Source organism: Tinamus guttatus, unplaced genomic scaffold (assembly GCF_059628265.1).
Source record: "Tinamus guttatus ecotype Peru unplaced genomic scaffold, ASM5962826v1 Tinamus_guttatus_pri_ptg000201l, whole genome shotgun sequence".
In the NCBI taxonomy this organism is placed as follows: domain Eukaryota; kingdom Metazoa; phylum Chordata; class Aves; order Tinamiformes; family Tinamidae; genus Tinamus; species Tinamus guttatus.
The window spans coordinates 319,468-334,832 of record NW_028288735.1 but is presented as its reverse complement, the minus strand read 5'-3'; the positions used below and the strand labels follow the sequence as shown (position 1 = coordinate 334,832).

Below are 15,365 nucleotides of genomic sequence, written 5' to 3'. Positions count from 1 at the left end.
CCCCCAAGCCGAATCAGATGTCCCCATCATCAAAGCCCTTTGGCAAAGATTCTGGCATATTTTAGATTTTCGTGCCAAATCAGAGCAATACCGTATTTTGAAGTTCTGGGATGTTCTGCTGGGCTGTGGCACACACAACTAAGTGTGGCAGAGAGAACTGTAGCCACCTGGACTCCAGAGAAGATCTACCAGGAACACAGACACTTGCTACATGGCATCAGAACTAGGGACCATCAGGTCTCATGTTTCAGATGTTTCAGAAGAGATTGATTAAGTTAGGGCCTGAGAGAAAATATTTCATGTAATTTCCCCAATTTCAGCATAATTAATTTTATCCCTCTACATTTATCTATGTCTATGACTCTGTAACCTTTTGGGAATCTTGCCAGTTGCTCAATCAAATTTCTGACTGTGGCTCCTAATAAGTTGTATGGTCTGTTAGCACTTTGGGTAGATTTAGTTACTAGTTCGGGGCCTTTTAGATGGGCCTTTTATGTAGATGACTTTATGTGGGCTGGCTGTTTGGTCTCCTGTTATAGTCAGTGAAGAGTTAAGGCTCTACTCAGCTGCCCACCCTCACATACCTACAGTCAGCTGAGATGTCCTAAGATACCCAAGACACATGATATGGGATATATGGAGAACTCATACCTCTCTGGACTGGCAGGTCCAGACACTGTTGGAGGCAGGTAGACACTCGAGGATATCTCAAGTGACATTAGTTGTGTCTGTGGCCAGCTGAATCAAGCCCCTATACCGTTGTGATTTAGCTGACCAAAAAGTAGGGTGATCTGTGGGATCCAAAGCAGCATCAGATAGATCTCCATCAAAAGACTGAACAGAATTAACCAGGGAAACTCCCCCAGAAAGCAAGGCTAATCAGGAAATAGGTCTACCTAGAAAAATAGAGATCTGGAAACCTTTAAGCTACGAATTCATACATGGAGGTCATGGCCAAATGTTGCTCTGATGTGGTTCCGACAGCTTCAGCTGGATGTCTGAAAAGCACTTGCTCTTGAGCTAGAAAGTGCCAATTTAAACACTCATTAAAGTTGGTTTATTTAAAGTGGCATATTGAAAGTGAAGAAAACTAGTTCTACCTGCGAGCCTTGAGTAGGAAAACAAGTGTGAAAGCAGAGCTTTCAAGCTGCATGTGCTTGTTTGTTGGCACAGGGCAATTCCTTGACACAATACGATGTGTCCAGGTGAAACAACATGTGAATGCTTAGCTGTTAAGTCAGACCTTTCTCAAATGTCTTTGGTCATGCAGGCTGCAAGCGTGCCAAGCAGTTTAATTTCATCACTCCCACCCAGAACAGCTGCTGATTTTGCCAAGTCAGCCAAAGTCAGCATTGAACATGTCTAATGTGAATTAAAGATAAGTAATTGCTTATCTGTCTCTAATGGCATCCCCAGAGCAGTGACTATCATGTTACACCTAAAATCAGGAGACCATATTCCAAGGAGGGAGAAGAGATGATAATGTGAATAATCAGGACCTCAGGCTTAATATTCACACACCAAACGTAAGTGCATCTGGAGCATGTTAGAACACACCTTGATCTTGCTTAGCTGAGTGTTGTGTCCTTATATACCCTTGCTGAGAGCATGAATAGAGCTGGCTGCTCCTCATCACTTTGAGCAGTGCTTTTCCCAGTGATTTCTTCATGGGGTGGGTGACCCCTTGCCTGCTCTAACCCCCTGTTTTGGTTTGCTGATGTTCCTTTCACCAGATGTGCTTAGGATCAGTTCTACAGCATTATCTTTGACTGTCTCTGCAATGTCTCCCTATTTTAATTTACCCTGGGATTCAGCTTCTCATGTATTCAATGGGAAAAGTACCATGGCTGTGGAGACAAAATAAATGCTGATCTGGAGGTAGAGTGATAGTTGATGGATCAGGAGGTTTCTCTAAATGCTTCCTGACTCTTCACTGGTCATTTCAGACTAGCAAACATCTCTCCCTCATGTCCAGAACTTCCTATTACATTTACGGTCTGCAAGGAAGTTTTAACTTGCTTTTACAGGGGTGCCTCAGTTTCCCCTAGGTCTTACTAGGAGGAGCACTAGGAGAGTTATCCTACTGTATCATTTTAAATGCCTGTCTCTTTCCACACATAAGTCCCTTCCAAACTCAATCCTTCTGTGATTCTGTGATAAGCCCATGCTGGAGAGCCACAAGACTCTAATTCTCTCTTCCCTTTGGCCTTTTGTTACTGAAACATGGACAGGATAGTAGACTTAGGAGCAGTCCGCTCTAATGTCAGGGAAGACACAGAGGACCATAGCCCTGCTTCTCCCCCTGCTCCTGTGCCAAACTCTTTTATCTGAGCAAATGCTTGAGGGAGCTGAAATGGCACTGAGCCCAGCCAAAAACACAGCAAAATGTTGTTTTATTTTCCTTCCTTAAACCAGGTCTCAGCCTGAATCATTATTTTGAAGTCCTACTGGAACCTCAGCTGAGCCCATTCCTTGCCTCCTCTCAACACGATGAGGAGCTGAGGGTAATGCCTTGACCATCTCCCAGCAGAGACCTGCCCTGAAACGCATCTTTTGGGGGTGCTTCTCGGGCCTGCTAGAAGCACCTTTTTAGTCTTCAATTGCTAGATTTTGAGGGCATAATGCTCCTAGGACAGATGCTCTGAGGGGATGGATGCTTTCAGTGCATGACGTCTGGGTGAACGTGTGTCTGTCCAGAAGAAGATGCTCCAGTGGCCCTGGGGAATGTTTACACCTCCCAGCAGGACTTGGAGAGAAAATCTGTGGAGTTGAGAAGCTAGTGCTAACATTAACAAAAGCCAAAGGGATGGCTTAGGCTGTGGTGGGTTGGAAACGAGGGGCATGGAAAGGCAGAGACACAAGGGGATGTGGCAGGGAGGTGCCCGGCCCAGTGCCAAGGCCAGGAGGGGAGCACAGGGAGCCCTGCCCTGCTCCTCCAGGAACCAGGCCCCAGGGGAAGCTTTTGATGGGAAAACAGGCCTCACCGGAGCAGGGAGGAGGAGGAGGAGGTGTCGGGCCTGTCACAGGGCTGTGCTTGCCCTTCCTGCATGCCCTGCAGTGCCGCAGAGGGTTGTTTATCTGAACAGTGGGTTGTCATGGCTGTCCCCATCCCGAAAGGCTCCAGTAGCACCCAAAGGGACCAGCGGGGCCCTGCTGCCAGAGGCAATGTCTACCCTGGCCATTACCCTCTCCAAATCTGGGGACAGGGGGCAATAAGTGACTCAAAGGCAGGTTGGGACGGCTGCCTGGGCATGACCTGGTGTCCAACACACTGAGGGACGCAGTGTGGCCAGGCGTGATGCAGGAGGCCATGGTGAAGGGCACCCCCGGGAGCAGTGCCCAGGAGCACCGGATCGGCCGCCCGGAGAGGGAAAAGGGGCCGGTCCGGGGATGGGAAGGAGGAGAGGAGGGTGGGGGCGGCTCGTCTCCTGTCAGCCTCGCAGCCGGCTGCCGGCAGCAGCCGCGGCGCTCGCGCTCGCTGCCGCTCTCCTCTCGCACTCTCCTCCGCAGCACCATGATCTTCTGGCTATGGCTCTGTGGGGTTCTCCCTGCCTCCACAGGGCAGCCTGCCTCCACGGGGCAGCCCGACTCGGAGCTGCTCGCAAGGTACCTGGAGGAGAAGCTGATGGCCGATTACAGCTTCGCCGAGCAAGTAAGTTTGGAGGCAATCGCTATGCAGCTGGTGGTCCCGTCTGGCTCGTTCCCTGCTAATTGACAGGGGGTTAATTGTAAGCAGCTGGCCAGAGAGCTCTTTGCATGGGTGCTCAGCAGTGCTTTGCATCAATGGTGGTGTGAAAGTAGCTCCTTCTCCCCAGACAACCCATGTTACCCCCCAGGAAAACGCATTTAATTTGTTACCCATCTGCGGTGACAGATCGATGCTCACATCAAAGTGTTGTTCCCCTGAGGGCACCCTGTCCTGCCTCCTTTAGCCTCTGCTGCTTCTGCTTAATTATCAATCTCCTCTAACCCAGGTTTTTATGGTTGGAGGTGAAGCCTGTCTGCAGAAAGCTACCATGCATGTGCTCCTCTCTCCCAAAATTTCTGGGGGAAATTCATCTTCTTCAGGGCTCAGCAGCATCTCAACCACCTACTTTGGGAGGCTGGAGCGTGTCTAATGCGCTCGTTTGCATCTGTATCTGCAATGTGCTGCACCATGTTCCCCGAGGCTGAGGAAGGAGTTGCTGCCCCATGGCAGATCCCCTCTGTGGGGAAGCAGCTATTAATTGCAAACCCGCTTGCTCAAGGTGCTAAGCTGGGAAAGCACCGGCACCCTGTGACACTGGCAAGGGACGGGATATTGCCCCTGGATGGCTTTAGTGCCGACATCCCTATAGCTGTGTTAACAAGGCATTTTGCAGGGACAAGGGAGTTAATGCAATATCTTGGCCGTGCTCCAGACTGAGTAATTCTGCGTGCTTCAGTCTTGGAGGAAAGCTTTTCTGCTCGTTGCGATGCAATGGTCCCAGTTCTGCAGAACTTGTTGAATTACATCTTTAACTCATGCTGGATGAAATGAGCCCAGTGGATTTCAGCTCATAAAATCCTTCTTGACCAGAGGAGAAGAAAATGTGTTTGACGCATTCCAGTGAGAACTATCATACTGTTTAATAGTGTAACTTAGACACAGGGCTGATGGGAGAATGATCTTTTTGCAAGTAAGGAAGAAAGTTTCTGTGGTAATTTGGGAGTGATTTAAAAGTTCCAGCTTCAGATTTGTCCTTCAGACCCTTTATGGACTCCTGTCCCTGGGAAGGTGGTTTACGCAAGCCATCGATATCGTATGACTCAGTTACCTAAATTTCATTAGATCTGAGATGCTTTGTAGTACCTGAGACACCCATGTAAGCCTGGCAGATGGGACACAGGAACTATGGAGGACCTGCACCTTCTGGAGTGCCTCTTCTGGAAATTTGATCACTCCTCTAATCTCTTTGTGTTTCAGGTTTTCAGGTTCACATTCAGGGCAGGGAAATGATAAATATCACTGCCAGAATTTTCAGAAATAGGCCACAGTGAAATAGTCTAGATGGACTGATTTCTCTCTAGAGATTTCCAATAACGAGAATAATTTTTTCTGTGAAATGCCCAAAAGGCAAGACAAGGATCTCAAAATAACAGATCTTCTATTGTACAACGAGTGGAAAAAGGAAGCCTGTTCACATCCATACCTCTATACCCCTCTATAGGTATCTCTCTTAGAGTTAGTCATTTAGTCACTCATCCAACCATTTTAGAATGGAAAGAATCTCTCTGGAAGTGCCCAACCTTTTCCCCTGTGATGTCCCCAGCCTCATTACTGATCCTGCTTAATAATTATTTCTTGATGAGGAGTTTAGCCACATGCTATCATTGCCTTCCAGACCCAGCAGTCCTAATGGAAGAGAGTATTTCCATCACTGCCCTGCCAGTGGAGTGGTAGCTGGGAGTATTCACATAGCTGCTTCAGGGGAAAAAATCAACTGAGAAGCTCAAGGAACTGACTAACAGTGCTGAAATAACCTGCCTGATCTTTCTTGGGTAAATTATGGAGCTTTTATAACAGCCGTGTTGCTGCAGATCAGTGGCAGCAGTAATTTCCGACAGAAAAGCTGTGATACATAAATCGAGGTTGTGACCTAGCCCACTGGAATAGCCAGCTCTGGAAAAAGATGTCTGCCTACCCTCTCACTGAACGCATGAAACAAGTTAAGAGGAGACAGATGTTTCCTTAGATCAACACATCACACTCCATATAAACAAATCTCTAACACTCTGGAGAGCATGCAAGACTTTATTTAACTGTAAGATCCTTGGGTGACCTTTCTACACAAAGGTGAGCAAAGATGCTCATCTTCGCAGGGTTTGAGTACTTGCAATGAGCGTTGATCGTTTGTTGATTCATTGCATGACAGCTCTGCTAAGGCAGATGACACGGGAAGGGGCTCTGGACATCTCTTTAAAGATACCTGGGTTGCTACTGTCCAGCTTTTTATACATATGCTGTGCTAAGACTATAGGATGTCAGGGGGATTGCTATTAGCAATTATTGTGTTTTAATGAGTGCCTCAGAAGTGGAAGGCTTTAAAGCCAAATGTAAGTGGGAACTAAGAAGGTGTTTCATTAGATGACACTAGTGAAGCTCCCTCGTTCAAATTACTTGGATGGATTGATCAGTATCATAAACCTTGCAGTAGTGCTTTGACAGCAGTCATGGAATTTAACAAACAGAATACTCTTACTTAGTGGTCCTCAGCTACTGGCCAATGTCTACTGTTTGTCCTCAAGTCTGTAGAAGGTAGCTCTTGAAGGAACCAGGCCATGTGCAAATCAGCAAACAATCTGAGTGTGTGGTGATGCTATGAAGATAAAATTGGTGACTAAATGGGCATTTTCACTGGTCAGTGAAAACCGTTGTGATTGCAGTGTGCAAGATACTAGGTGGATTTGTTCCAAAAGGCAACCTTCTAGTTAAAACATACTGAGGAGCGCTGATCTAATCATTGCCTCTGCTCCAGGCAGGATCATCTTCGCAGATGTTTGGCTGGCTTGTTCTTAAGAATTTACAATGATGGAGACACTATAACTTCTTGTAGCAGTCTCCTGAGGTGCTTTAGTAGTAGTATATACCTAGGCAGGAAGTTTCTTCCAAACCTTTCTCAGCAAAATATTTCTTTCCACTGAAAATTTCCTTAGGGAGCTGCTTTTCCTCAGCTATAGATGTTGGCTGAAGTAATGAAGAAGGAAATCTTAAAGTTTCTAACAGAATAGGCTGTTTAATTTCTCCACTGGGCTTTTTCTGAGCTTTGCAACGCATGATATAAACAGACATAAAATCATCTCTTTGGCACGGAGTCCTATTATTTTAGTATAAATAAACAGAAAGGGCAAATTGGGTAAAAAATTGTCATTACATTCCTCTGCTCCCTCGAGTTTCACCAACATTTTTAAAAGTCACTTGGCTTCTCACATTGACAGGACGCTAATACTCTCCTGTTTTTTTTTGGCATAAGGGGAGGGCCATGGGTATGGAGATTTTGTTAAGTTCAGACTTATACCAGAAGCAATGAAGTCAGAGGCAAGAAAGGCAATACGATGAATGTAATTGGGTTGTTATAGGTGAAACACTTTGTTTCATAATCAAACCTGTTGCTAAATTTACATGGCAATAAATTTACATTTTTTTTTTTTTTTTTACAATTTACATTTTTTTTTTGCCTAACTATTGTTTCTTGGTCCCTGCAGCAAGCCCAGCATGCTTGTGGAGAGTTTTTGGGCAACAGAGATCCTGTTGAGGTAGCATCCATAACGCTAAAGTGGTTACACTAGTTTACACAAGTCCTCCCTCGAAGCAGGTCAACACTTGCAGCAGGATGGAGTCATGCGTGCTGAACCTCATTGCCTGGGTGCTTTCTGCCCTCATGGGTGGGACCCTGTTGTTGCTCAAACTCATTCACATCGCGATGAGCTGAGGACGGTCTCTAGTAAGTGGGCTTGCAGTGTGCTCAATCCTGTTCCTGTCCAGTGTCTGTGACCTGTAATGAGGTTCTGAGTGCTCTTTCATGGAAGAAGTGTGAAAACAGCCCAAGACAGTGTTAGGGGATGGGCTTTGGGTTTCACTTCTCTGAGGCTGTAGAAAGCCCTTCATGACATTTGATGAGCAAGTTAAACTATTCCAGGCCTCAGTTTCTCTAGCCGTGGACTGGTTAATTGCAAAACCTGATGAGATCCTAAAACATAAATGATCTAAGGAACGGTCTCCTGCCCTGGTTTAACAGGCTATATCTGGCTTATGAAGACAGTTCATCTGGCCTGTGGCAAGCTTCCAGTTTTCCTTTCCTAAGAGAGACAGAGGCATGTGGATCAGATTTGTTTTTCCTAGTAAAACCAACTTATTCATTATTTTCCCTGTGTGCCAGGTAACGGGTCTGCTCATTGTGCGACATATGTCACTCAACTGGGGCAAGACAATGGCAAAGAGTCCTTGGGTACCTCTATACCTCTATAAAAGACTGCAAGAGAATAAGTAACTCCTTGCCTGTGAAAACCACATTCCAGAACTGAGCTTTGATCAGTGGGTCTGTTAATGTAGAAGGAGATTTAGGTTTTAATTTTAACCAGAGGAACACTTGAACCTGGCCATGGGTGATCAGTCACACAAACCTATGTCTGATGTAAACAAATGACAAATCTGCCTGTAAGTTGACTAGGCTCCATTAACTCCCTTAACTCTTTGCAGGTTGGGCGACGTGTCCCAAGGCAGACCAGATTTTTGCAGAGGCTGGTATGTATCACCCTGTGTCTTTACTGTATGGGAATTATAGCAGTTTTGTGGTGTATACGTATGTGTAACACAGCAGCCATGAAAAAAATCCATATTGATGATTGCAGAGTGCAATTCGAGGAAATGAATCTGCATTTTGGTCACTGCAACAGGTGCAGCTTCTCAATCAGTCTTCCTGACTCCAGATTTGGGAAGACAGCTTCCAGTGTTATCAACCTTAAACATGGGAAAACATGAGACTGATTGAAATCTTTTTGCATTTCAAGAAAAAAAAAAAAAGAGAGCTCTTTGCAACTGATGTGTTTTCTCAAATGTAAGGATCATGGTTGTTCTTTCTTGATATAGAGAACAAAAATTACTGAAGAAAAAAAGCAAACAAGGAAGCCCATATGCTCCTTTTATCTTTTTCATCTAAGCTTTAAGATGTGTTCTTTGATTTGTGAGACGTATAGCAAGGCTGTGAGGTCTGCCTACATTGCTGCACTCAGTTACATGGCCTCAGTCCACTGAAACTTTGACTAAAGAGGCAGTCAGTGAAACTCATATTCATGACCAATTATTTTTATGGCTTTTCTGAGGCATGGATGCTTCTCAGCTGAGAACTGGAGGAATTTCATTTCCACACACTGAACAGCCATCAAATGGTAATAGTTTTTGTTCCCTTTGATCTTGGGCACATTTCAATCAGCAGCCTAGAGGAGAACAACTCTGAGTCCTATTGCAAATTTGTTACTTTTAATCTGACATGTGGTCAATCTATGTTGATCAAAGCAACTGATAAATGCAAAAACACAGAACATATTTCACTTATCTTCAACTCTTTCCCACCTTCTTAAGCATTTGATGAAAACAAGCATAAAACCATTTATCTGGCAAGAAAATTTCAGCTCTCACTTCAGCATAGCGAAAGGACACCTTAATAAAGCATTCAGCCAACCTGCCTCGTAGCAACATGCTAATCTGTGGCCTTAGCTTTATTTCTAATAGGAATAATAAATCACGGTAGCAGTAATAATATTAAATAAATGTTTTGGTTTGTTTTTTTGCATTGTGCTGCCTCTCATCTTCTGAAGGGCTTAATAACAAGTGGAGAAAATAAACATGCATTTGCGCAGCTGTAGGTCAGAGCATCAGGCGCTGATGGATTGTGCAAGAACTCCAGGGAATGCAGAAGAATCACAGATTGGAACCTGGGCTGCAAGCCAGGTCCAACCTAGCAACCTGTTTGGAAGCTGTCTCTGCCCCCACTGTTTATTTTTTCTCTATATACAAGGAGCAGTAGATCCATTCCAGGTCTGGGAATATGAATCAGCTCTTTCATCCTCAGTTTTAAGTTATCAGTGCTTGCCTCCTCAAGCAATAACTCTTGCTCACCAGAAGGTAGAAGGGAGAGGTGTTGAATAGTTGGATTTTTCTCTCCTCCTTTTCTCTCTCCTCTCCTCTCCTCTCCTCATTTGCAGCCAGCATGTGGTAGATTGAGGGAAAAAAATACCAAAAAAAAACAAAAACTGAAGGACGTTGTTCTTCATATAATATGAGCAACTCCATGTTCCCTTCATATTCTGAGGACTTCAGGTGAATCTAACGCTGTATTTACATTATGTATTAAATCTAAAACTTTAACTAGGATTCAATCTTTTCTTGTTCTAAACATCTTGCCTGGATTTTGGAATATGTGCCTTTTCATAAGGCCTGAGCTGGCATAATACAGCAAACCATCCTATATCTCAGGTAAAACTCAAAGGTTTTCATACACATTTGCTGTTGTGATGTAAGCCACTTCTGAACACACAGTTTATGATGGGATGCAGAAGGTGCAAGTGGATGCAGGATATTTGGAACCAAGGAAACTGCTGCATCTTCAGCATGTGTATTTCGCTTCTACTATCAGATCTGTATGCCTCTTGCTATGCTACAGGCAATTAGAGGTATACAGCACTGAAAGAAACACTCATTATATCTGGAAATGTACCTACACCTTCACTCTAATTAAAAATCCCAAACCTTTCATCTTTAGGACAATGAGAGTTGAAAGTCATGTTAGTTAAAAGCCAGTTAAGTGCCTATATGTAGTCACCCCATAAAAGTGCTAGTTTTTTGCCCTCAGGCTCCATGGGAACTGAATCTGTGCTGAGCAGGATGAATGGGGACACAGAGCACTTCACAAATTCTCCAGTTCTTAAAAATCACAGTCATGCTCAGGTTCCTCTGAGAGACACCTTTATCAGAGGTGAAGGTGTATCCTTGAATCATTGAATCATAGAATGCTTAAGGTTGGAAGGGACCTCCAGACGTCATCTAGTCCAACCCCCTGCACACGCAGGGTCACCTAGAGCACGTGGCACAGGACTGCATCCAAGAGGGTTTGGAAGATCTCCAGAGAAGCAGATTCCACAACCTCTCTGGGCAGCCTGTTCCAGTGCTCTGTCACCCTCACTGTTAAGAAATTTTTCCTTAAGTTCCTGTGGAACGTTTGATGCTTTAGTTTCTGGCCATCTCCTCTAGTTCTATCAGTGGCCACCAGTGAAAAGAGGCCAGCACCATCCTCCTCACTGCCTCCCTTGAGGTACTTAGAGACACTGCTCAGGTCCCCTCTCAGCCTTCTCTTCTCCAGCTGAACAGGCCCAGCTCCCTCAGCCTCTCCTCACAGGGCAGATGTTCCAGGCCCCTGATCATCCTTGTGGCCCTGTGCTGGACTCTCTCCAGCAGCTCCACATCCCTCGTGTACTGTGGGGCCCAGAACTGGACACAATACTCCAGATGTGGCCTCACCAGGGCTGAGTAGAGGGGCAGGATCACCTCCCTCGACCTGCTGCAGACGCTGCTCTTAAAATACCCCAGAATCCCATTGGCCTTCTTGGCCATGTGGACACGCTGATGCCCCATGGTCAGCTTGTCGTCCACCATGACACCCAGGTCCCTCTCTGCAGAGCTGCTCTCTAGAAGGTCGGTCCCCAGCCTGTATTGGTGTCTGGGGTTATTCCTCCCCAGGTGCAGAACCTTGCACTTGGCCTTGTTGAATTGCATGAGGTTTTTCACAGCCCAGTTGTCCAGTCTGTCCAGGTCCCTCTGGATGGCAGCGCAGCCCTCTGGGGTATCGGCTACTCCTCCCAGTTTCGTGTCATCAGCAAACTTGCTGAGGGAGCACTCTGTGCCTTCATCCAGGTCATTGATGAATAAATTGAACAGGACTGGACCAAGGACTGACCGCTGGGGGACCCCGCTAGCTACAGGCCTCCAACTAGACTCTGCACCGCTGATCACCACTCTCTGGGCCCTGCCATCCAGCCAGTTCCTAATCCATCTCACTGTGCACTCATCTATCCCACACTTCTGGAGCTTGCCCAGGAGGATGTTGTGAGGGACGGTGTCAAAAGCCTTGATGAAGTCGAGATAGACGACATCCACCGCTCTCCCCTCGTCTATCCAGCCGGTCATTTCATCATAGAAGGCTATCAGGTTAGTCAGGCAAGATTTCCCCTTGGTGAATCCATGCTGACTACTCTTGAGCACCTTCTTGTCCTCCATGTGCCCGGAGACAACAGCCAGTATGAGCCGTTCCATCACTTTTCCAGGGATGGAGATGAGGCTCACTGGCCTGTAGTTGCCTGGGTCCTCCTTCTTGCCTCTTCTGAAGGCTGGTGTGACATTGGCCTTCTTCCAGTCCTTTGGCACCTCCCCTGTTCTCCAGGATCTTTCAAAGATGATGGAGAGTGGCTTAGCTATGACCTCTGCCAGCTCCCGCAGCACTCTGGGGTGCATCCCATCAGGGCCCATGGATTTGTGGGTATCGAGGTTCCTTAGGTGCTCTCTGACCCAATCTTCCTCTACCCAGGGCAAGTCTTCCTCTCTCCAGGCTTCTTCTCTTGTCCCTAGGGCCTGGGGCTCTAAAAGGCTGCCCTTGGTAAACACCGAAGCAAAGAAGGCATTCAGCAACTCTGCTTTTTCTGTGTTATTTGTAACCAGGGTGCCCATCCCGTCCGCCAGCAGACCCACGTTTTCCCTGATCTTCCTTTTGCTGTTAATATATTTGAAGAAGTTTTTCTTGTTATTTTTAACATCCCTTGCCAGATGGCATTCCAAACGCGCCTTAGCTTTCCTTGTCGCATCTCTGCATTCCCTGACTACGTTCCTGTATTTCTCCCAGGGGACCTGTCCTTTTTTCCACATTCTGTATACTGCCTTCTTCTGACTGAGCATTGCCACAAGCTCCTGGCTCATCCACGCAGGTTGCCTGCCCCCTCTGCCTGCCTTCCTACACACAGGGATGCACTGTTGCTGGGCATGGATCAAGTGCCGCTTGAAAACTACCCAGCTCTCTTGGGCCCCCCTTCCTTCTAGAACTCTAGCCCATGGGATTCTTCCCAGGAGGTCTCTGAAGAGGCTAAAGTTGGCCCTCCTGAAGTCCATGGTTGCAAGGCTCCTTACAGCCCTGCCACCTCCTCGTTGGATCCTGAACTCCACCAACTCATGGTCACTGCAGCCGAGGCTACCCTCCACCTTCACATCTCCAACAAGTCCCTCTCTATTTGTTAGTACGAGTGAAGGTGTAGGCCAACAAGACTTTATTTCTAAGACCTACTGATAATTCTGTGTTTGTTTCTGGATGATCCTCATTCTTCCATTTGCCTAGAATTCAGTAGTCCAGCAGCTTGGGTAGCTGCATATTCGCTTATTGCTGTTTCTGATGCCATGAACTACTGCAGAAATGTTCCTATTTAATGTCTACTCATCCAAACAATTGCTCCCTTTCCTAAGTCATTTGGCAACATGATTTTTGCTGAGAAAAGGCCTGGTAGTGTAGGTGAAGGGGGTATTCTTGTGTTCACAGCTCTTACATGGGGCTGTGGCTTTTCCTCAGCCTGCATGGGAAGATAGTCTTAGTGTATATGCATTAGGAAAGTTGCTCTGTATTTGCACATCTCTTGCTCTTTAGCTCCCTTTTGCTTTTAAAGGTTTACTCTTTATATATTTATGTACAATTACATCTTCCAGGAAGAAAACTGTTAAGCCGCATTGAGATATTGTAGTCAAAAATCCCCTTAGACTGGACAAATGCTCCAAACCAGGACTTGTGCACAAAAACACATTCTTAAGAAGCAGAAATTGGCATTCAGCTTCCATTACTACATCGTGTCAGCTTCCATTGCTACATCATGTATCATTCATTGCAGTCTCTGCTGCGTCTCTGTTGGAAGTAATCCAGTGTTGGCTGAAAGGATATTTTGTTAGAGACATCGCAGTGTCAAGAGTATGTTTCTTATTAAGCCTCTTCCATACATTGGCTGAGACTTCCAGAATGGATTTGCAGCAGTTGAAGCCTCAGGCCACTCCATTGACTGAAATTTGTGCTGATCTAGAAGAATTGTGCATCCCACTCCGTGAGTGTTAAGATACTGCTCTCCACACAGTGATATCAGACATCTAAGATGTCTTACATCTGCTCTTGTGCACAGTCCAACAGGACAGTTTCTCCCTGACATTAATTCCAGATCCTATGATGAAATGTTTTGGACTTCTCTTTCCCTCCAGGCTATGAAAGGCTGATCCTGACCCCCTCAAAGAGTCAGAGTGGAAGGGTGTGACTTGGGATGCAGAATGCACGTTTCATAGCATAAAAGATGGCATCATCGGAGCTCTGCCCAGACCATTCCCCAACATTGACTTTGCCCTTGTGTGTGAACAAAGGCCCTGCCATATCTTTGGTTAACCTTTTGCAGCTGACCTGAAATTCTGGGGGCAAATCTCACCTTGTCTGATGTTGATTGTTTTTTTAATAGGAGTCTAGTATTCGTCATAACAGAGTTACTTGCTAGAGCATATTAAATATTAAATTCAATGAAATACTGAAGGAATGAGTTATCTGTTTCTCAATGAGTAACCCTCTGATTCCTATAGGAAACAAGGCCTCGAATGTCAGAATTCAATGTGAAATCTACAATCATTTCTCGCTATGCTTTCACCACGGTGTCCTGCACCATGGTGAACAGTGCATCTGAGGCACGAGAAACTGTGTTTGAGATGCAGATCCCAGCTGCAGCTTTCATCTCCAACTTTACTATGTAAGTAAGATTCTATTTCATCACTAGAATCCATAGCCCTGTAACTCATTCCCACGGAGAAGCATTTTAGCCAGAAAAATGTCTACTTGATGGCAGTAACCCAGAGTGTCTCGGTATGTATTGACACAGATGGTGGATCTGAGACAAAATAGTGCTTGTTGAGGGCTTTACTTTTATACTTTGGAGATTACCTACTAAACCGGTATGTGTGAGAGGTAAAGTCCTGGAGTAAAAAAGTGTTCAACCAGGGCAATTCCAATTTGGCTTCCCTATGACTTCCCCGTGAGCTCAAGGAGAGTTATACTCAATTATACTCTCAGCATCACACTTGGTCTATTCACATGGGCACAGAACATGAATGCTTCTGCAGTGAGTGCACAGTTGTCACCGTTTCTGAGCTGCTGAGTGGTCACACTGACATCTCTGGTCTCTCCAGGAACATCGGCAACAAGACCTATTATGGAGAGGTCACAGGAAAGGAAAAAAAACATGGCAGTGAAGACAAAGCAAAGAGCAAGAAGCCTCCGAGCCCCACGGATGGAGGGCAAGTATCTTATCTTTGGTTGAGTTCTGCCAAGTGACGTATCCTCCTCCCATTTTTATTTTGTTGCTTTGACATTTTGTTGCTTATGCGTGGTTTTATAGAAAGAGGATGGAGCTAAACAGAATATGACCAATACCACTTGGTGTAGTTTTTATAGTCCAAGTCATGTGAAACTGAATGTGGCCTTTTTCAGCCTTGTTACATAACCTTATCACTTTGAAGGAGCTCCAGGATATTAAAATGATGTACTTGTGAAAGGGAGAAACTTTGTTACCTCCTGAATAACAGGCAAAAAAAAATCAATGTTCACAGAGACTGAATGAGTTGCAACTTCAAGATTACTAAGTTAGTCGATATTAGAGCCACTGGATTTAGTGCTGGTCATAAACTGGCAGAAAATCCTATCCCTTTTATGATCTAAAAGTCTATATGTTCCCCTGAATGCTATTTTACCCTTAAATTTCACAGGAGACTAAATTTCCTTGAATAATTCTGA

At 45.5% G+C, this 15,365-nt stretch overlaps 1 protein-coding gene across 1 annotated transcript in view; it reads left to right on the top strand.

The window, feature by feature from the left end:
* Positions 1 to 3,298: 3,298 nt before the first annotated feature.
* The window catches only part of ITIH5 (inter-alpha-trypsin inhibitor heavy chain 5), a 48,837-nt gene continuing 36,770 nt past the window's right edge, over positions 3,299 to 15,365 (top strand). Inside the window, exons 1-4 of the mRNA XM_088523977.1 lie at positions 3,299 to 3,652; positions 8,219 to 8,263; positions 14,162 to 14,325; positions 14,762 to 14,869. Coding sequence (XP_088380103.1) covers positions 3,299 to 3,652; positions 8,219 to 8,263; positions 14,162 to 14,325; positions 14,762 to 14,869 — 671 coding nt within the window. The remainder of the gene's footprint in view (positions 3,653 to 8,218; positions 8,264 to 14,161; positions 14,326 to 14,761; positions 14,870 to 15,365) is intronic.